Consider the following 21,979-nt stretch of genomic DNA (forward strand, 5'->3'; position numbering starts at 1 on the left):
TATGAAAATAAATTAGTATGAATCGCCAGTTTGGAGCCTTTTGTATCATGGATCTTCTCCTATTGCATGCTAACCAGATATATTGACCTCTAAACCCCAATATTCTAGCCAATCTAGGATCATATGTTGAGAACAGTACACTGGAAAAGACTAGAAGAGTTATCAAGTTCATCTTCAATTGACAAATAAATGAACACTTAGATACCATTGCCAGTAATGTCTCAGCCAACAGAAAATCCCACACAAAGAATTTTAACATAGGCTTACCTCAGATAAATGCTGTAAAACCCAAACCAGTCTTAAAGAGACATGCTGTGTTGTAAAACTAAAAGAACGGGCTAGTAGAAGTTTATTAATCCGAGTGAAAAAGTGCAGCAAAGAAGAAATACCATGGACTGCCTGTTTGAAAACAAGATTCGTAGGATAAACATTTGAGCTTCTGTCCAATTAGATTTAAGTCAAGTTAAGTTAAGCTGTTTCTTCTTGTTCTTCAATCGCCATTTCCATTTTTTCTAACACAGAGCAAAGTGATTTGCCTCTTTCCTGTAGTAATTCTCTCATATTTTTAAGTTCCATTTTTAATTCCCGAAGAGATATCATCTTTACACACTCTTATATTTTATGATCATTAAAGTCCACAAAAAAAACCACTTTTACTTTCCTTCTTTCTTCTTTAAATTTTCTAAAGTTCTCAATTGTTCCAGCCCAGGGTCTATACCAAAAACATCAATCAATCCCACAGTCAGTCTTTCCTTGCTTTTTTCTTTATTCTGGTTCTGCTTTCACTTTCTAAGATTCTTACTTTGTTTCAATATTTCTTTAATGCTATATCCACACAAGTTCATTCAGAAACAGGATGCTTTCCCTTTTGTTTGAGCTCAAGTTTTTGTCAAAAGGTGGCACTCTCCATTATACAAAGTCTTCACCTTTTTCCCCTATTTTTTTATTTAGGGTTTTTCGAACCTCAATATTCCAGCACAGTTCAGTCTCCAATTTGTAAACTTTATTATTATTATTTTTGACAATCTTAAGTCCAGCTTTATTTTATGCCTGTTTATTCCCAAAACATTTTAGTCCAATTTAGTTAAATCTTTAGTTCCGGCTTCTTCCTTTCCCGCTTCAAGCCTTGCTTAGCTGTCAAAAATATTTTCTTATTTTTTTTCCTGTCCCTTTGTAATTTTACTGCTCACTTTTCTTTTCTTAAAAATTCCATGTTACTTTAATCCCGGGTACTTTTGTTTAGTTCTATTGCCCAGTTGTCCCGGTTCAGATGTTATCCACCTCTTTCTTCCCTCCTGCACAAATCTTAATCCAGTTGAGTCCTCCTCTTCGGGTGGCCATTTTAAACCACCGCTGCAGTCGCCTTCGGGGAAAAGACCAAGCCCGGGGAGATGACGCTCCCTCAACCTGGCTTGCGGCTTCCTCTTACTCCGCTGCCCTCCAAGGCAGCTTCAGCCCCAAATCGTAATGATCGGGCTCTCCAACGAAAGAGCACGGACCATAGCCGCAGAGAGTCGCGATCTATGGTCCGTCAGCGAGAGGCTCCGCCTTCTTCCTAACAGAAAATATTGTTTTTTGCCAATGCCTTGTCCAAGGGAACTCCTCAATGTCAAAGATTTTTTTTCTGTGTATTCTTTATATAATTGGAACAAAACAACCCCATTTTCTTCTACATTTGGATCTCACCATTCAAAGTAAATATGTATGTTTTGATTTAGATGCTGATTGCTCAAAATCAGCTGCACATTTTATACATTCTTGATATTCTTACTAACATATGCCTACAGCTTAGTGCACTGTGTTCAAATACAAAGCCAAAAGTAATTTATTTATGCCTTAGTTTGTTGCTTATTTCTTGTTTTATATGAGTTCAGACAATGTGATTTGTAAACTATAATTTATTTGAACCCAGCCATTTGTGTTTCTTTTTTTCAATAAATCATGGATAAGTAAATAAGACTTTTTTCTATGAACGCAGCCAGTTTCTATGAATACAGAACTACTCAACTGTTTGGTGAAGTGGTGCTTATCTGGACCTGTATGTAAACTTATTTTGCCAGTCCAAAATAAGTTTTGCTGTTCAGAATTCCAGCAAGAAGCAAGTTGGACATTTTTCTGATGAGTAGGACTAGATCACAGTCTGACTATGCAGGGGTCAAGAGATAACACTGAAACACAAGAATCTATTTCACTTCTGACTACTAAGAAGGAAATCCATTTTGAATACTGCTCATATTATAAACTTGCCACATACAGAAATCAGCAGAGCAGAAAAAGGCTGTACCCCAAGAATTTGCCAGATATGCTGGTTTTTCATGTTCAGGTAATTTTTTTAACATTTTAATAAATGCCACTTTTAAATAAAAAATATAACTTTATTTCAGTATTAAAACAAACTTTTCATTCTGCTGCACACACAAAACCAATCTGAGTCTTTAAAAAACAGTACCAGATCCATTTTACTGCAGAAGTCAAAATTCATCTGCACACCCTCACTAATACAGGCAGCCGTTGATTTTACAACCACAATTGAGACCAAAATTTCCATTGCTAAGCAAGACAGTTGTTAAATAAGCTTTGTCCCATTTTATGACCTTTCATACCACAGTTGTTAAATGAATCTCTGCAGTTGTTAAATTAGTAGCACTGTTGTTAAGGGAATATGGCTTCTCCATTGACTTTGCTTGTCAGATGGTTGCCAAAGGTAATCAATCACACATGACCCATGGACACTGCAACAGTCATAAATACATGCCAGTTGCCAAGTGTCTGAATTTTGTTCAAATGACCATGAGGATGCTGCAACAGTCCTAAATCCCCCCCCTTTTTAGTGCCGTTGTAACTTCAATCAATCATTAAATGAATAGTTGTTAAGTCGAAGACTACCTGTACCAACATTTTCATTCAGGCAATTTGTGACTAAGCTTATTTTACCAAATCGGCTTAGTTCTAAATCTAATAATAAAAACTAAGCTATATAATATGCTAATTCCCTCTCCTAATCATGTAGTTTACAAAGTGCAGCTTTGGAAGAGAGGACCTATTTGCCATTTAGAAAAGGAGAATTGAAAGAAAAATGCAAATATCTTCACCTATGACATTGTTTCTTTTATAAAAATACAGAAAAGAAGTAACAATCAAATACCAGTCTTCTCTACAGTAAGGGCATATATATTCACACACATGCTAAATTCTTTCCTTCCTTCATCCAACTTACTTTCAATACAAAGAAGTATCTTACCTTCATTAAAAAAGATCTGTTCCAGGATTTAACAAGGTTAGCAGCTCTCACATCTTGCCAACTTATGAAATTATGAAAAGGTTTCCCTGTCTTTCTGGAAGAGCAAAAAAGGAATAATTGACTTTCCAATTGCTTCCTTAATGTTATCTTATGGTTCAGTAACAGAGTTTAGATATTAGCTCTAAACAAATTACGGATAAAAAAATGTAGCGACACAGAATCAAAGAAATATGCAAATAGATGGGATCACAAAGGTTATCTACTAGTTGAACCTTCTACAGATAGCAGTGTTCCAATATCTCAGGGGCTGTCACAAAGAAGAGGGAGTCAAGCTATTCTCCAAAGCACCTGAGGGTAGGATAAGAAGCAATGGGTGAAAACTAATCAAGGAGAAAAGCAACTTAGAACTAAGGAGAAATTTCCTGAAAGTTAGAACAATTAATAAGTGGAACAACTTGCCTCCAGAAGTTGTGAATGCTCCAACACTGGAAATTTTTAAAAAGATGTTGGATAACCATTTGTCTGAAATGGTGTAGGGTTTCCTGCCTAAGCAGGGGGTTGGACTAGAAGACCTCCAAGGTCCCTTCCATTATTCTATTCTATTCTAATATGAAAAAAGTCCATAAACAAATAAACCATGCTTAAAAGGTAGTTGTCTAGCTCTTCTTAAAAACTGCTGTGAATTAATCATTTGTGTTTATAAAGATCTTACAATCAGGAAATCTTTTTAAGTGAAATGTACATACTTGCAACTTTGGACCTCATTCATTTTTGGCCATCAAAAGATTTTCACTGACCAGTGAGTTTCACACACCAACTGATTATATTTACTTCTTTAGACTGTCTTGTATTTTTCCCCCATCCCCCTGTCAAATGGGGCAAGGTTGTGGCTATTGATTGCTAGCTGTTAATTACCTCTGCAAATTAACATCCCCTCACTGTAATCATTACATTACAATTAATTATGTGCATAATGGGCAAAAACCATTTGGCCAAGAGATTTTAACACTAAATGGGTGTGGAGCCTTCTTGGAACCATTTAAAGGACTGTGTTGTAGACTGGAGATAGATGATGTTGTATCCCCCCCTTCTGTTCATAGAGGGCTGATCAATTTTGACATAGATGGCCTTTTTGACCCCTCTTTCAAACGAGCGGTCCTCTGTCCAAAATATGGACCTTTCTGTCTTCTAAAGAGTGGCCTTTGTCTTTTAAATGCTTATGGACTGCTGAATCTTGTCCTAATGGGAAGGAAAACCAGAAAGTCCAGTTGCCTTTTGAAAAAGCCCCCCTTGGGACAACCATGACTTGGATGACTGAGAATCTCCATAGACATCTAACTTGTACCAATTATTTCTTGTCCTCATTTCTGTGGCAACAGAAAACAGTTTCTAACAATCATCTCAATGTAATTGAATACTGATACCATCTCTACTTTCAGTCTTCTGTTCTCCAGATTCATCATTCCATTGGCTTCTTCCCAAGATCTTGTTTCATCTCTTTTGCCTCTACCCAATCTGTTATAGTCCAGTGGTCACCAACCCGTGGGCTGCAAGAAAATTTTGGTGGGCCGCAGAGAAATCTCACCCCCAGAGAACCCCCCCAAAGCAATTAATCCAGGCTGCGCAGAAACACAAGGCTGCACCACCCACATGGCCCACAGGAACTCTCCCCGCCCACTCATTCCTTACCGAGCAAACTTGCCTGCTAAATTGCTATTTTTCTGACCATCATCTGTTCTGCTGTGCTGGGAGATTTAGATTAGCTAGGAAGCAGGAAATGGCTGGATTTCTTGCTTTCTCGCTAGTCTTTAGATCTTTGGCTCTGCTTTTTTTTAAGCACAGCCGAACCTCCCTTAGGACTCAAGGTTCTATTATTCAGTGCAGACTCACAGCAAGCAAATTTTATGTGACAGATTGAGCTAGCCGATGGCAGATAGATAGATCACTGAATTATTCTGTGAGCAACTCAATCTGCCTGCCTGCTTTGCCTGATTTTGGGTAAAAGTTGCTCTTTTTTAATACAAAATTCAATATTTATATAAATATTTATAATATATACATACAAGCCATGCCCAGCCAGTCACATGACCACCAAGCCACAAATTAGGCCATGCCCACAGAACTGGTTAGTGGTCCCTGGGATTTAAAATTATGAGTTTGGTGGTCCCTGAAGTCCAAAAGGTTGGCGACCCCTGAATTAAATCATGTGGATGTCTGTATGCAAAACTGGATTTGTATCATAATATCATCAGCCTAGAATTAGAGGCTTCTTAATAAATTAAACCTTTTCAGCCTAGAATTAAGACCTCTTAATTCATAGCTGTAGCCATAATCCTTGTAAAGTTTTCAACCTGGGATGATAAGCTATTACTATTTCAACCTCTTTTCTTCTTCCTGCATTGTTTGGTATTGCCTATTGATAAAATTTAGTACTATTGTATATTAACAACAATCTGGCTTTTTCAGTTTCTTTCAAATTGTTCTTTTTCAATGTAATGTGTTGAATATTAGTCTTACACCAACAGCGCATAATTAGAGTTATCAATCTGTCTGGCCTGCCCAAAATATTCCTATCGATTCCATTAAACTAGATAATATATTAACAGCTTAGAGAGCAGAAAACACACAGCTTAATGTGAATTCTGTCCAATAATTGGGAATCCATATATCATAATTACAGTCTTTACATAAAATACTTTCTGATGACATTAAAAAAATGACAAAAGGTATAATTAACAGGGCATGTAGTTATGCAAGTTGCAGGAATAGATTTCTATGAATAATATGAATATTGAGATTTCTTTCCTGAATTTTTTAGTTATGAGTCTAGTTTGTTCTGTGGACAGTTTTATACATAAAATTAGTTCAATAATTATCTCAACTCTTAAGTCAGAATTCTTCCATACGTGAACAAATTAAAGAAATACTATATATCCTAGGAAGCATTACAACAATAAACTGTTAGATGAGAAGTAGGGCGGGGTAGAAAACAATCTCTTTCAATTTTTTTCTGCAAAGTACTATTAGTTATTTTAACATTTTGAATAGGGAGAAAAGAATATAAAAACAGGTGTGTTTTAAAATCTCTTCCATTAAATAAACGTCACCATTGCAAAACCAGTTATTCTACTAAAATGTTCTTATGTAGAAATAGTTTTTGATTGTTTTGAATTCTTTAGTTAAGGTATTAAGTTGCCCTAGTTAAGATACAAAGAATAGGAAAAAGTAATAAACAGCCTAAGCTTAATTCTGATAAATTCATGTCCTGTAGATAGGGACAATGACATTAAGGCTGATGTTTTCGAATTGATTTCAGCTCTATTATGACAGTGATCTATTGAGTGGAGAAGGTGCAGGTGGCCGGTGGGGCATCATGTGAGCATGGAGGAGGCAGGGGTAGCAGCAGTAGGTGGAGGAAAGGTACACAGGTAACCCATGAGCGGACAGTGACTACTGCTGGGTGGCAAAGACAACTTGTGAGATTCCCTGCAGTTTCCCCATTGACTTTGCATATGTGAAATTGCCAGGTAAGGTCACAAATGGCAATCACATGGGACACTGCATCCATCATAAGTACAAGCTAATCACCAAGTGCCCAGATTTCAATTATGTGATCTAAAGCATGTTGGGATAGTCAGAACTTTGGGGACCTGTTCAGCACCATCGTAACGTCAAACAGTCGCTAAACAAGTGGGGTCATTAACCGGGGGCTGGTTGTCTTAATTTTCAAACTAATTTACTGCAATGAACATAAAGACCTACTTATGAAATATCTAATTGCAACAAAGGCCTTACCTGTACTTTGAGTTAGGTACAAATTTGTGTTAAAATTAATATCGCTTTTCTTTACACACAGGTTTTTTTTTACTTTCAAGCATGGTATCTCCAATTTGTTATGTGAAGAGATGCAATCTAATAATCAATGTATCATAAGTTATTTGGTTTATGTTTTAAGTCTTCTTGCCTTAGAGTTTAAGAGCAGTTTTGCTTTTGACACATTCTCTGTAGTTATTTCAATAACTGATTGAAAAATTATACTTTGAAATTTGCTTTTTAGATATACAATGGTCCTTAAAAGTTGGTAAACCCTTTTGAATTTAATATTTCTGCATGCATATTATCTAAAATGTGATATATTCTCCACACAACTTCTAAAACTAGATTTAAAACACTCAGATAAGTCCAAAGCACTATTGTTCATTTGTACATTGAGGAAAATGATCAAAAGTCTGTATTTATATGTAGCAAAAATATATGAACTTTTGCTTTCACTAATTACTTCTCTTGGGCAGCAATAACTGCAACTAAACCTTTCCAATAAATGTTGATCAATCCTGTATGTTGGCTTGGAGAAACTTTAGTTCCTTGGAGAACAGCTTCAGTTCAGGGTACTAGTAGGCTTCCTTGCACAAATTGTCTGTTTTCTGTCCTTTCACAATGTTTTTCTAAGATTAAGCTCAGGACTTTGATTTCTCCTGATTGATTTAGCCTTTCTGGAACATTGAATTTCTTCTGATTTAACTATTCTTTGGTTATATGGCCTGTGTGTTTTGGATTGTTGTCTTATAGCTTGTTGTTTCTCTTGAGCTTCAGTTCATGCACAGACACACTGACATCTTTTTAAAAACTTCCAGTGTTGCAGTATTTACAACTTCTGGAGGCAACTTGTTCCACTGATTAATTGTTCTGTCAGGACATTTCTCCTTAGTTCTAGGTTCTTCTCAATTAATTCCACCCTTTGCTTCTTGTCCTGCCCTCACGTGCTTTGCAGAATAGCTTTACCTCCCTCTACTTTGTGTCAGCCCCTGAGATATTGGAACACTGCTATCATGTCCTTCTTTTCATCAAACTAGACATACCCAATTCAGGCAACTGTTCTTTATTTATGTTCTAGCCTCAAGTCCCCTAATCATCTATGTTGCTCTGTTTTTCTTGATCTTCTTGATAGTAGACTAGTGGAGTCCCAACTCTTTGGAAATATTTGTTACCATTTCCGGCCTGGTGAGCATCAACTTCTGTTTTTCAGAGGTTCTCAGAAATCTCTTTAATTTTATAAATAACTCAAGGTGGCAAACACACCTAATACTCCTTCTTCCTCCTATTTTCCTACAACTGTGAGGTGAGTTGGACTGAGGAAGAGTGACTGGGCCAAAGTCACCCAGCTGGTTTTCATGACTCGGTAGGTCTACAACTCAGAGTCTCCCGGTTTCTAGTCTGGTACCTTAACCAATGGGTCTCTTTTTAAACAAAATGTAAAGGCAAGAAAGGATTAACAGGAATACATGGGATAAATATTGGGCTTAATGAGTATAACTTGCTTCAGAAAAACAGGAAATGGAAAACAGAAAGTAATACAATGCTGCATTTCAGGAATGAAGGAATCTAGGCAATGGATAATAGGACAAGATAAAAATATCTAGCCTAGAATAAAGGGCGAGAATTGATGTTTTGCTAGAAGTCTGATACAGGCCATAGATGATTTGTTGAAACAGATAGCAAGCCTCAGACAAATGAGGTTTGATTGGTGGAGAATTCAACTACTTAGACATATGTAGGAAAGTTAATTCTGTCAAACACGAGATGTCAGATTAATTTTGTTCTGTGTTGGTGTTAATTATATCTTTCAAAAGATTAGATAACACAAGACAATTTGTTCCTTAGATTTATTTATTTTTTATTTATTTTTATTTATTTGATTTGCCAATTGTTTACAAGATAATAAGTATAAGTGTATACATAGTTGTGAATACATGAAATGGGTACATATAAGAAAAATAAAAGAATAAGAGAAACAATAGGACAGGGACGGTAGGCACGATGATGCGCTTATGCACGCCCCCTACAGACCTCTTAGGAAAGGGGTGAGGTCAATAGTAGACAGTCTAAGGTTAAAGTTTTTGGGGTTTGGGGAAGAGACTACAGAGTCGGGTAGAGTATTCCAGACATTGACCACTCTATTGCTGAAGTCGTATTTCCTGCAATCAAGTTTGGTGCGGTTTACTTTGAGTTTGTATCTATTGTGTGCTCTTGTGTTGTTATGGTTGAAGCTGAAGTATTCATTGACAGGTAGGACATTGCAATGTATGATTTTATATACCATGCTTAAGTCAGACCGAAGACGGCGTAATTCAAGGTTTTCTAGTTTTAGAATTTCAAGTCTGGTGGCATAAGGTCCTTATTTGGTCCTTATTAACAGGAAGTCATTGATAGAATACATTAAAAAATGGAATGTTGAAGCTGAACTGATTATGATTTCCTAGAGTTGATTTTAACAAAAATTCGGTTAAAACAGATCGAATACAAAGTATGGATTTTAGAAAGACTATTTTTATTAAATGAAATAGTAAAGAAAATGCATAGGAACAAAACTGTAAAGACAAAGATTTTGTCATTAGTTGAGTTTTCTTGGAAACAAATGGATGGTTAATCTCAAATAATGTCAAAGGAGCCTTTGTGGCTGAGTGCTTATTTAAAGTGGAAGATAGGATTAACATTCAAAGAAATCTCCCCATGTTTGGCTCAGAAATTAGGTATAAGGTCAGGAAGGCAAAGGTGGAAAGCTAAAGCTATTCAGTGAGGCAAAATCAGATAAAAAGGATTTCTTCATATATGTCAGTAGCAAGAGGAAAGCAAAGAAGGTGTAAAGCTATGGCTGACTTCAAACTGAGAGATCCTAACATGATTAAAAGAAAATGTGAGAGCTCCAGTTTTTGGCTCTTTCTCTACAAAGGAAATGATGATTTGAATAGCATAGATTAAGAACAAGCAACAGAAGGCTCCAGCCAGCTACTTTGAATCTACTAGTTAGGCTTTCATATCACAACAGAAAAGCTGTTGTGAGAGCAAGGATCGCCAAACTTTTAGACCTCAGGGATCACTAAACTCATAATTTTAAATCCCAGGGACCACTAACCGGTTCTGTGGGCATGGCCTAATTTGTGGCTTGGTGGTCATGTGACTGGCTGGGCATGGCTTGTATGTAAATATTATAAATATTTTTATAAATATTGAATTTTTTATATAAAAAAGAGCAACTTATACCCAAAATCAGGCAAAGCAGGCAGGCAGATTGAGTTGCTCACAGAATCACAGATTCATTCAGAGATCTATCTGCCATTGGCTAGCTCAATCTGTCACATAAAATTTGCTTGCAAGCAAACTCACAAAATTAACTTACAACACACCATGTATGTAAATATTGAATTTTTTATTAAAAAAAGAGCAACTTTTACTCAAAATCAGGCAAAGCAGGCCGGCAGATTGAGTTCCTCACAGAATCTATCTGTCATCGGCTACCTGAGTCTGTCACATAAAATTTGCTTGCCATGAGTCTGCACTGAATAATAGAACCTTCAGTCTTAAGGGAGGTTCGACTGTGCTTAAAAACAGAGCCGAGGATCTAAAGACTAGCTAGAAAGCAAGAAATCCAACCATTTCCTGCTTCCTAGCTAATCTAAATCTCCCAGCACAGCAGAACAGCTGATGGTTGGAAAAAGGAAAAATAGCAATTTAGCAGGCAAGTTTGCCAGATAAGGAGTGAGTGGGCGGGGAGGGTTCCCGCGGGCCATGTGGGCGGTGCAGCCTTGTGTTTCTGCGTAGCCTGGATTAATTGCTTTGGGGGGGGGGGGTACTCTGGGGGTGAGATTTCTCTGCGGCCCACCAAAATTTTCTGGTGACCGTTGGTTTAATTAACAGGATTACCTTTAGCAGAAATTATATTAAATTTTTGGTCACTGCCTGCCCCCATTCCTCAATACATGTCTCCTACTTGTATCAGAGATCTTAACCAAAAATTATACCTTTTAAAGTACAGAGATATCACAGAGACTGTCCCCAAAGGTGCTTTTTCAGGAAACAACTGGCATTTCTTGTTTTTTCTTTGAAGAGTTTTCGCCTCTCATCCAAAAAGCTTCTTCAGCTCTGACGGGAGCTTCTTGGATGAGAAGTGAAAGCACCTTTGGGACAACCATGACCTGGATGACTGAGAATCTCTACAGACAGATAGAGATTACATTTCTCCATTTGTAAAACCATGGCTGTGAAAATTGGAATATCAGAAAGGCTAAAGGACAAATTGATGCCTTTGAATACGAATGCCAGTGAAAGCTTTTGAGAATACCATGGACTGTTGTCCACTGAACAAATCATTCAATCATAGATAAATAAAACCAGCGTGCCCATTGGAAACAGTATTATAAAAGGAAAGTTTAAGTACTTGGGACAGATGGTGCAAAGGCAAGAGTCAGTTGAAAAATCCCTGATGTTTGAAAAAAAATAAGGCAACTGAAGAAAAGCCCAATAACATGGTAACCAGATATTATCACTGATAATACAAACTTGAACTTAAAGAACTAAAAAAACCAGTTGTTGCCTGGCAGCCCTAGCAAAATGTTGTTCATTAGATTACAAAGGGTGAGAAGCAACTAAATACTTAAACAACAATTTTGATTGCATTTTCAAACTAGAAGATTCCAATGTTCCTTCCAACCTTGTTATTCCATGTTTTATATTCTATATATATTAATGGTAAATACAGAATTCAGATACTATTGTTCATAATATTTTCTTAAGTAAAAGTTGTGGAGTAACTTTTAAAGTGGCATTTTAAAACTACTAAAGAATTAGCAAAGCTTTTCAGCTGTATAGGAGTATATTCTACATCCATACATAAACAATTTAAGTAGCACCTACCCTGCAGAAAATTATTTATTTCAGGTGTTTATTTTATTTATTTATTTATTTATTTATTTATTTAATTTATATTGCCGCTTATTCGCCCATGGTGACTCAAGGCGGCTTACACAATGTAAAACCATATTTAAAACAAAAATTAAAAATAAAAAACAATAAAAACTAACAAAAAGAACCAAATAAATTAATAAAGTACAATAGAACAAAATCTGGAGCAAAAAAAATATCACTCAGCTCCCACCCCACACCCCAACGACAGCAGATCACACTAGCCATTTGATGGGCTCCATCCCGCTCTGTGTTCCTCAGCCCCACTGGCAAAACCAGGTCTTCAGTGCCTTCCAAAAGAGTGCTAGAGTGGGGGCCATTCTAATCTCTGGGGGAATGATATTCCAGAGAGGGAGCCACCACGGAGAAGTCCCTTCTTTTGGGTCCCACCAGGTGTATCTCCCTCAGGGATGGAACCTGCAACATTCCCTGCCTCCCTGCTCTAATGGGTCGGGTAGATGTGACTGGCAAGAGACGTTCCCTCAGATAACTGGGTCCCAAGCCATGAAGGTCTTTAAAGGTGACAACCAGCACCTTGAATTGTACCCAGAAGCAAATCCTACAGCTCTTGCAGGAGAGGTGACACATGTGCATACCGGGGTCTGCACAAAACCATGCGGGCCGCTGCATTTTGCACCAACTGGAGCTTCTGGATGCTCTTCAAGGACAGCCCCATGTAGAGCGCATTGCAATAATCAAGATGGGAAGTGACTAGGACATGAGTGACTGTGAGTAGGGACCGATGATCCAGCAAGGGGTGTAACTGGTGCACAACCCGCAGTTGCGCAAAGGCCCTCCTGGCCACAACAGCCACCTTTGAGCACGAGTCTTGAGTCCATGAAACCCTCTAGATTACACACAGGGTCTGTTTGGGGGTAGTGCCACCCCATCCAAGACCAAAGGTGGCAATTCCCACTGAGCCAACGAACCCCAAACTTAGAGCCACTAGGTCTTGCAAGGGTTTAGTTTCAACCTGTTGCTCCCCATCCAGCCCCTAACAGCCTCTAGGCACTGCGAGAGGGAGGACACAGCAACACTTAACTCACCATGGGCTGAGACATATAACTGAGTATCACCAGCATATTGGTGATACCTCAGTCCATGGTGATGGATGATCTCACCCAGCGGCTTCATATAAATGTTGAAATTATCCAACCAGATGGAGTCCAGCGATGGTTTCTTAAGAAGAGGGCGGACCACAGCCTCCTTAAAGTGCTGGGGCACCGTCCCCTCCTGAACTTTGTTGAAAAATACAATTTATAAAAATACACATATAGGTTTAAAACAAAAGTTAAATATATTTTGTTATTACCTGGATATTAGTAAATAATGTAATCAAACATTACTCTAACAAGTGAACTTTATATATTTTGGAAGGCATCCATACATATCAACAAGCAGGGAATGAGGTATCGGTTATAATCTTTATACATACTTGTTCCATGTAATAAAAGTTGCACGTTGTGTTGAAAGTCCAAGAGCAGAGATTTGATTCATTTTAAGTCCTGCAACTAAAAGATATATTTATTTATTTTAAAAGATCTGTATGGTTATCCATTTGGGTGAGTCATAGAAATCAAACTACAAAACATACAAAATATTGCCTCCTCCTTAGGAAAGCTCTGTATTGCCAAAACTCCTACCCACTAATTTTCTAGGTGCACATTCTATCACAATACCTACATTAAAGGCCTTCACAAAAGAGCTCACAACATATGGGAGCTATTTTACTTTGGAAAGCCTATTTTCCACTCACATCACTTTTTAGAAACTAAGTTAACAATTGTGATTACTAATTAAGTTTATTTTAATGAAACAACTTATATTTATTGAAACATTTATGCGTGTGGATTCATTATAAAGCTTAATCAACACCACCTTAATTATTCAGCTATTCTTGTTTAAATTAAGGGCATCAAAACCTGGCTCTTTACCTAGACCCTGAGATAGAGTGGTACGGCTTGCAAACAGTTGGTTGATGGAGGCACAGTTTTTTTCTAATGGGTTAGAAGGTTATAGCTTTAGTTTCACAAGAAATTGTCCATTAAATGAAAGCAAATAAAGGATCAAATTTAGTTTATTTTAATGTCATTTTTGAGTTTGAATCTGACCCATCTTTGAGTTTGAACCTGAACTTGAACCTTTGAGTTTGAACCTGTCTCATCTTTTAGCTTGAACCTGAACTTAAAATAAATTCAATATGGAAGTATTAAGTTATTAATACGGTTGCATGATTACCTTGAACTGCTTCTTTAATCACATCAATGAACTGGGTCCACAGACTTTCAGGGTCTAATTCAACCCAACCGGGCTGAGGATGAAGAGCCTCTATCTATTAAGGGAAATACAGATTTACCAAGATCATAGATGTTAATGATCTTGATGAAGATTACAAAAAAGCAACTTCACATATTAAAAGAATTAAAGCTGTTTAGCTTATTTCTTACACACTTATAACTCGCGTTCTCTCTTTTAAAAATAGGCAAACATAATTACAGACCAGCCATTTAAAAATCAATGTATAGTATGTACATATACTATAAAATATATTGTTGGAATCTTCAGCATATGGCCACATTTTCCATTAAAGCAGACTTGCTTATGAGAATACAACATGCTCTCATTTCTTTGATATTCTCATTTCTTTGATATTAAAAGTCACCATAAATCCACAAACTATTAAATGGATTTTGAATTTGAAAAACAGTCTAGTTTCAAATATAAAAAACAAAAGTAAGTAATGCAAATAAATATTAATTCTTAAGGACTGATCATCAGAAAATAAATGCTACTAATGAACCTTCAAGATCAAATCAATCCTTTGTCTCCAAAGAAACTGGTAGCAAAGTGCCAAATCCCATCATAGTAGTATAAGAAGAATTATAAAGCAGTAAGTATTACACAAAATTAAATATATTTAAGATGTTTGCATAACTTTTTCTGATTGTTTCTTATATTAAATATTATTTTTGTATACTCACTACTGCAACTCATAGATGAAATATCATGTTTAATTACTAGCTGCAATTCAAATACTGTGTAATTATTTAATAAAATAACTAGTCTGTATGATCCCATTATAAAAGGTAATATTATGATAGAAGTACGTACTTAAGGAATCCTCCCTGTATTTCCAGTCTTCAACATGCATCTCTTTAGTTATGCATCAGGGAACGAAGACATGGAAATTAAATTATTCATTAATTAATCATGCCTCTTTAAAATCTGAATTTGATTCAAGTTTCAGTAGATTTTGTTCACAGAAAATATATTCAAAATATTCATACTATTTATACATCTATTACCAACTCTAGAAACCAGTTTAAGCATTGCCTTCACAAAGACATCAAGAGACACAAAGCATTAGCAATGTAACAACAGTATTTGTGATACCACAACTACAGAGATGACTTTGGAGATAATACAGAATTGGACATGACTGGGCAGGGGAAACCTGTACCTTTACCTTATTAAGAATAAATGCACCCATCAGGGCCCGATTATATGAATGTATTGAAATGCTGTAAAATTAAGAAGAAACTATTCAATGTCACCTTAGAGAAATAATATTGCAGGAATTTTAGGAATTATTTTATGAATTTAAGCAATTTTATATGCTCTTGTATTAATTATTTTTATTTTTAGTAATTGTTGTATTGTTTGTTTTTATATCATTTTAATCATCTGCAAGTTGGCCAGAGTCATATTTGAGATGGCTAGCTAAATAAAGTAAACTGTCTCTTCAGTTCTGCATTCAGGGAATGGAAATTAATCTTGCCTCCTTAAAAATCTAAATTTGAGTCCAAACAAGACCTTAAGTTCTATTAAAATAAAACTCTATTGTATACCATTCCCACCTTCTTTTGAGAGGATTGTTTATGGTCAGCAAGTTGCTATATAGCGTACTGAAATAATATACTTTGTGTACAATTGCAGCCAACTCTCATTTACCTATTTAAGGAGAGAAAAAATGAAATACATTCCACACCGTGATTGCATACTCTGGCTTTAGTAATAATCAACTGCATAGAAAAGCTACCAAAAATTACTAACAATTCTTTCCTCACTCATACCAAATGAGATAAAGTAGGAACTTACTAACTTAAATAAATGACAATTTAAGAGCCAAGTAGTTTTATAGTATTTAAAGTAGAGTATGGAGGGTACTTAAGGTATTCCCATACAGTAGAAATGGGAGGCCAAGATTCAAAGCCATCCTTAGCCACTTTAGATCAACCATAATCTCTGATCCCAACCTATGTCTTCACAATGTGTTTGTCATGGGGAAAAATTGGAGGAAGGAATGCTATGCAATCTTGAACTCATACAGGAAAATCAGGGTATAACTCTAAAATACATATATTTGAACATATGTGGGAAAGAGAAACACTAATAGTGTAACTCTTTAAGCTGCAATGTTATACTTAATTCATTTCATAAAGAACACGACTCCAGTGGCTTTTGAGAATGTTTACCTATTGTTAATTTGCCCAGTTTTCTTTATTCTCATGATGCAATCATCAGGTACATATGGGTTGGTTCCACAACATATTAAAAGACAAACATGGTCAGCAAGATGTAGTTCAGTGAGTTACGCAAGTACAGCTTCTATATCATTCACTGGGGATTTCCGACATGCACTGGTCACATGGTACATACAAAATGCCAATAAATGCATTTATTGTTACTGTACTTGGGAATTTAAGTTACTAAATTGGCAGGGTTAATTAGATCAGAAATTTATAGCTAAGGACTATCTGTATTAGCTTTTCATGGTAAGCACAACTTATGCACGTCATAATATGAACTTGAACGCACCAAGAATGACCAAGATTGAGAGAAAGCTAAACTATAATTACAGGTAGTCATTGACTTACAACACAATTGAGTTCAGCATTTGCTGCTAAGTGAAACGTTTGTTAAGTAAATGATGCCCCATTTTATGACCATTCTTGCCACAGTTGTTATGTGAATGACTGCAGTTGTTAAATTAGTAACACTGTTGTTAAGGGAATATGGCTCCTCCATTGACTTTGCTTGTCATATGGTTGTCAAAGGTGATCATATGACCCAAGGACAATGCAACCATCATAAGCATGAGATAATTGCCAACCATCTGAATTTTGATCATTGACAATGGGGATGCTGCAATAGTTATAAGTATGAAAAACAGTCATGTCACTTTTTTCAGTACTGTTGTAACTTTGAACGGTCACTAAATGAACTGTTGTAAGTTAAGGATTATCTGTACTTAGTCTGGGTTTCCCAGAGTCATAACTGAAAAACATAGTTTGTAACTTTGATGCTTCTTTGGGAAATACATAATTAACAAGCAGCATACCTACTAAACATATTTTTAAAAATATTTCACAGAATCATTGAATTAATAGTTGGAAGAGATAATGAAGATTTATAGTAGTTCAGTTCACAACCCAAGGCAAGAATCCTCTACTGCAGCATCCCTACAAAAAATATTAAATATTAAATTTCTATGTGGCCTATCTCATTAATACAGTGCCTCTAGGCAGCTTACAATATAATAAAAAGTTTAAAGGTGCTAAAACAATTTAAAAAACAATTAAAATTAAAAGGTTAAAAGTTATGAACCAAGATGATGGATAGCCTGGGGGAGAGAATCTACTCTACCCTATCAGTCAAATATAACAAGTCCCTACTGACCAATTTTTGTGATGGGAGAATATTCCAAAGAGTGGGCACCAGAGCAGAAGATGGTCATTTCACTCTATTTAAACACGATGGAGAGTAGGGAAAATGTCCTTGAATCCCATATGCAATAACTACTACTTAAGCAAAATAGTTGAGTAGTAGAAATGAAGTAACAACATTTTAAGCCCAGAGAAATAAGTTAATATTTTGAAGTGGCTCAGGTAGATTCCTAGCTGATTCACAGAGTATAAAGAAAAGAGAAAGGGAACAATCAGACTTGCAAGATTCTTTTATTTTAGCCAATCTGAATAAAAATAGCTTGTCTTCTTGTGGCATTCATTTCCTGGTCTGGTCTACTCAGTGGGGCTGACAAAGACTTTTAGTATATTTATTTATTGGGGCATATATGTCATTCCAATCCAAACAGGATATCCAACAGCTTAAGTGATAGACAAATCTCACTTATACAAAGATAAATTGTTCTCACTGAATAACTCTTATCATTAGAAATATATACCTAGTGCCAAAATGTACTTCCTTGTAATTAAAACATATTTTCTTGACTTGTTTTCTGGATCAGTTCTGTCTGTTTCCATATAAAAGCCTTTCTGATACTGGAAGACAGCTATTATTACTACCTATAGTCTTCACCAGACTAAACATACTCCGGGAGGGGGGGGGGGGGGGGCCGGGGGGGGCCCCCCCCCCCCCGGGGGGGGGGGGGGGGGGGCCCCGGGGGGGGGGGGGGGCGCGGGGGGGGGGGGGGGGGGGGGGGGGGGGGCCCCCCCCCCGCCCCCCGGGGGGGGGGGGGCCAGGGTTACAAAGCAACTGTTTGAAATCGCCCCCCCCCCCCCTTGAAAGCAAAGGGAAGACAGGGGGAGCGCCGTGGGGGTGAAGCCGAAGCTCCCACGTTCTGTGAAAGCAAAGGGACGGGCGCCCACCTGCTCCTCAGGGCTTCGGTTGCAGGGAGGAGCCCTGACTGGCCACACACGTGATGATCCGGCGCATAAGACGACCCCCCCAGTTGGAGGCATGTTTTTTAGGGCAAAAAGTCGTCTTATACGCCGGCAAATACGGTAAAAGCCTTCTGATAACTGGAAGACAGCTATTATTACTACCTATAGTCTTCACCAGACTAAACATACTTACAAAATTTTCCTTTCTAAGCCTCTTATAACCATGGTTTGATTTTACAGGTGGTCCTCAGGTTACAACTCATTTAGCAACTGTTTGAAATTTGTGACAGCATTAAATGAGAAGGACATACAACCGCTCCTCAGAGTTTCAGCTCTTTCAACCTCCCCGCTGTCAAATTATGTTGATCTGGGTGTTTGGCTTACAATTACGTCACAGCAAGCTATGCTCACGTGATCAGTTTCCGATATTCCTTATTGGTTTCCCCAAAGCAAAGTCAGTAAACACCCAGGAAGCTGTTATGTAAAGTCATTTAATAATGGCAACCGGGACTACCGTTGCTAAGTGACACAGTCACATGATATTGCCAGTCATAAAATACAATATTGTGTGACTGGGTCACTTAGTGGTCCCAAATGACATTATAACCTAAGGACTATATTTATATACCAGCTACAATCTTAAGGGACTCTTGGCAGTTTATGGAAAGTACAACAAACAAAATAACCCTGTTGCTTAACTCTGATCAGTTTGTCAATGCCATTTTTAAATTGTAGCCTTTTACATAACACATCCGTTGAAGTAGCCTACACATCTGTTGAAGTAGCCTAGAATTGCATTTGCCTTTTCACCATTGCATCACATTCCTGACTCATGTTCAGTTTGTGATTTACCACAATATCCAGATCCTTTTTGCATTTAGCACTACCCAACATGATCCCCCTCCATCCTATATCTTTTCTTACTCAATCTAAGAAAAACCCATTTTGCTTTGCATTTCTTCCTGGTTTCTGCCTATTATTTCAGCTTATAAAATCTTCCAGAATTGTCATACTTTGCACTGTTACCCTTCAGCTTTATGCTGTCTGCAAATTTCATCACAATATTTTTAGCATGTTATCCAATTCATTTAAAAATATGTTGAATAGCACAAAGAGAATAACTAGAATTCATCTTTGTGATATGCCACTCAACACTTCCTTCCAGCTTGATATGGTTATTTTTTTTCCAATAAGCTTTATATCCAGACATTGGAAGCATAGTCAAGACTGCATTTTGCCACTCTTTCTATCAGCATTTCATGGGAGATCTGTGCATTATCATTGCACTTTCAAAAAAGATTTATTTGTATCCTACCTTTATTATTTTTATAAGCAACTCAAGGCAATGAATGCATTTAATACTCTTTCCTCTTATTTTCTCCACAACAACCCTGTGAGAAGAGTTGTGCTGAGAGTGAGTACAAGAGACTGGGTCCAAGGTTGTTACCCAGCTGGTTTTAATTTGAATTGGAAATGTTATTGCTTTCAAAAGTACTAACACCTACATTTTTATATTATTTATCAACTTTGAAAACTTTTCAAAAAAAACATGAATAGTATCTATTTATGACTGAATAAAACAATTCCTATGGTGTGATTATTAAGTGCAGGTTAAATACTGAAATTTTAAAATGATATTTAAGCAGTACATAGAATAGGATATCTGTAAATGCTGTAGTAAATAGGCCAGCATAATATTGTGCAGTCCATGTGTTCATCATGGATTCTGTTATTCAAACTTCTGCTGCATAAAGTTCAGTCAGTGCCACATAGCAAACTAAATCAAACTCCAATTTCTATATAACCATTACAGCTCAATGTGAATCTTGTTTTTATTTACTTATACTTAATAACAAAAAACAAGCAAGTTGTATATTTCAATGACTACAGATGTTGCAGTGTACATTACAGAAAACCTACAAAGCCAAATGTGATCACTAAATCAGGGATTAGGGCAGAAATAAAACCCCCAATTCTTTCCTCATTCACCAGACAGTGGAAACAAACATACTGCCCAGTAGTAAAAAGACTGGGAGGAAACTAGCTTGGGTTACAGGAGGCAAATGTTTATAAAATATACATCAAGGAAAATTTTTAATTTTAATTGTATATAACTTATAGAAAGGCAGCAAGTCCCACTGAATTTAAGCAGTTCTTAAATTCAGCTCTTCCTACCATTTAGGAATACGAGTCTGAGTTTGTTTTTAAGTAAACGATGAAGTTGGCACAACCATGATTTACTGAATCAATTCCGATAGCGAGTTGAGCCGAATTATTTAATGAACACACGAACTGAGCACACACATTTTGATTTAACATGTCTGGATGGCTCATATCTCGTGCGCCCACAATTTTTGGATTAGGGGGCCGCGTTGCACTTCGAGTTGTAATATTAGGCAATAGCATAAAACAATCCCCGAAGAACTCGGTGTGTAAAATGGAGTTAAAAGGAACCTCGTTATGTCGGGCCTTCTTCCCCGAGGCCCGCACAATTCTCACCTGTTTGCTACTAAATCCTTTGAGGACCGCCGCCTTGTCGTACACATGGCACCGTATCACCGTGCTGCCCACGTCTATACCCAAGATATACTTCATCTCCGGGGCAAGAGCGCAGGCCGTGGCAACGCTGGTGGTGAAAGCATTGTTGGCCGCTGGTCCGCTACTATCGATCAGTTTCATCGGCGTCGCGCCTTTCAAAGCCCAGGAAGCAACTTTCCACAAAATCTAACGAAAGTCTTCTCGCAATAGCTCCGGCGGAAAGTGTCAACCGAGCCTTTGGGGACGCGGCAGAAGCCGCCCTTACTTCAGGGGCTGGTTTATGAGGCGAGAAAAAGGGGGCGGAGGCTGTTCGCAGAAAAGCTGGTAGGGAAGCGAAAGAATCGCGCGGGGAAGCCGGAGCCAACCAGGGGAAGGAAACAGGACAGGAGAAGTCTGCTGAGTCGCTTCCTTTCTCGGATTTGACTTCCCAGGTGGCTCCTGCGAATGCTTTATTCTAATGTAACTATACACAAGATTGCAATCTTTGCCTGTTTCTGTAGGGTGTCTTGGGGAAACAACTGAGCGGGGCGAGGCAACTTTCCACGAAGTTGCTTGTGTAGGCAATCATAGGTTCTCCAGAGGCCGCCTGCGAGTTTAAAACACAAAAACCTGTTTTGGTTTTCTAATATACTTTGCATTCTAGGAACTGAAGCCCAAAACCAGGTGGTTTCTTTTTGTTTCTAGAATGATGCAACCGCATAAATAAGTTGTTACAGTTAAAAGATAGTTTGCTGCGATTTTAGTCTTAAAGAGGTTTTTCCACCCTCTTAGTTACTTAAGAGTCATTATAGACAACACTGCCTCTACTCGCAGATCTGCAGTGTAAAAGGATCCAAAA

At 37.3% G+C, this 21,979-nt stretch overlaps 2 protein-coding genes across 4 annotated transcripts in view; both read right to left on the bottom strand.

Moving 5' to 3' along the window:
• Window positions 1-21,440, bottom strand: part of GK5 (glycerol kinase 5) — a 36,779-nt gene extending 15,339 nt beyond the window's left edge. The window contains exons 1-5 of one of the 3 annotated variants that reach the window (XM_026664596.2): window positions 21,103-21,440; window positions 14,219-14,312; window positions 13,416-13,491; window positions 3,242-3,335; window positions 268-399 (exon numbers count right to left, since the gene is read on the bottom strand). In XM_026664596.2, coding sequence (XP_026520381.2) covers window positions 268-399; window positions 3,242-3,335; window positions 13,416-13,491; window positions 14,219-14,312; window positions 21,103-21,282 — 576 coding nt within the window. In that variant the 5' untranslated portion in view covers window positions 21,283-21,440. The remainder of the gene's footprint in view (window positions 1-267; window positions 400-3,241; window positions 3,336-13,415; window positions 13,492-14,218; window positions 14,313-21,102) is intronic. The other 2 variants (XM_026664606.2, XM_087965109.1) reach the window with 2 other exon arrangements.
• A 270-nt stretch (window positions 21,441-21,710) lies between these two features.
• The window catches only part of XRN1 (5'-3' exoribonuclease 1), a 69,756-nt gene continuing 69,487 nt past the window's right edge, over window positions 21,711-21,979 (bottom strand). The window contains exon 44 of the mRNA XM_087965104.1: window positions 21,711-21,727. The gene's annotated coding sequence lies outside the window, so the exon portion shown is untranslated. The remainder of the gene's footprint in view (window positions 21,728-21,979) is intronic.

Source organism: Notechis scutatus, chromosome 4 (genome assembly GCF_049901735.1).
Source record: "Notechis scutatus isolate UNSWTSFEM ecotype Mainland chromosome 4, rNotScu1.2, whole genome shotgun sequence".
NCBI classification, from domain to species: domain Eukaryota; kingdom Metazoa; phylum Chordata; class Lepidosauria; order Squamata; family Elapidae; genus Notechis; species Notechis scutatus.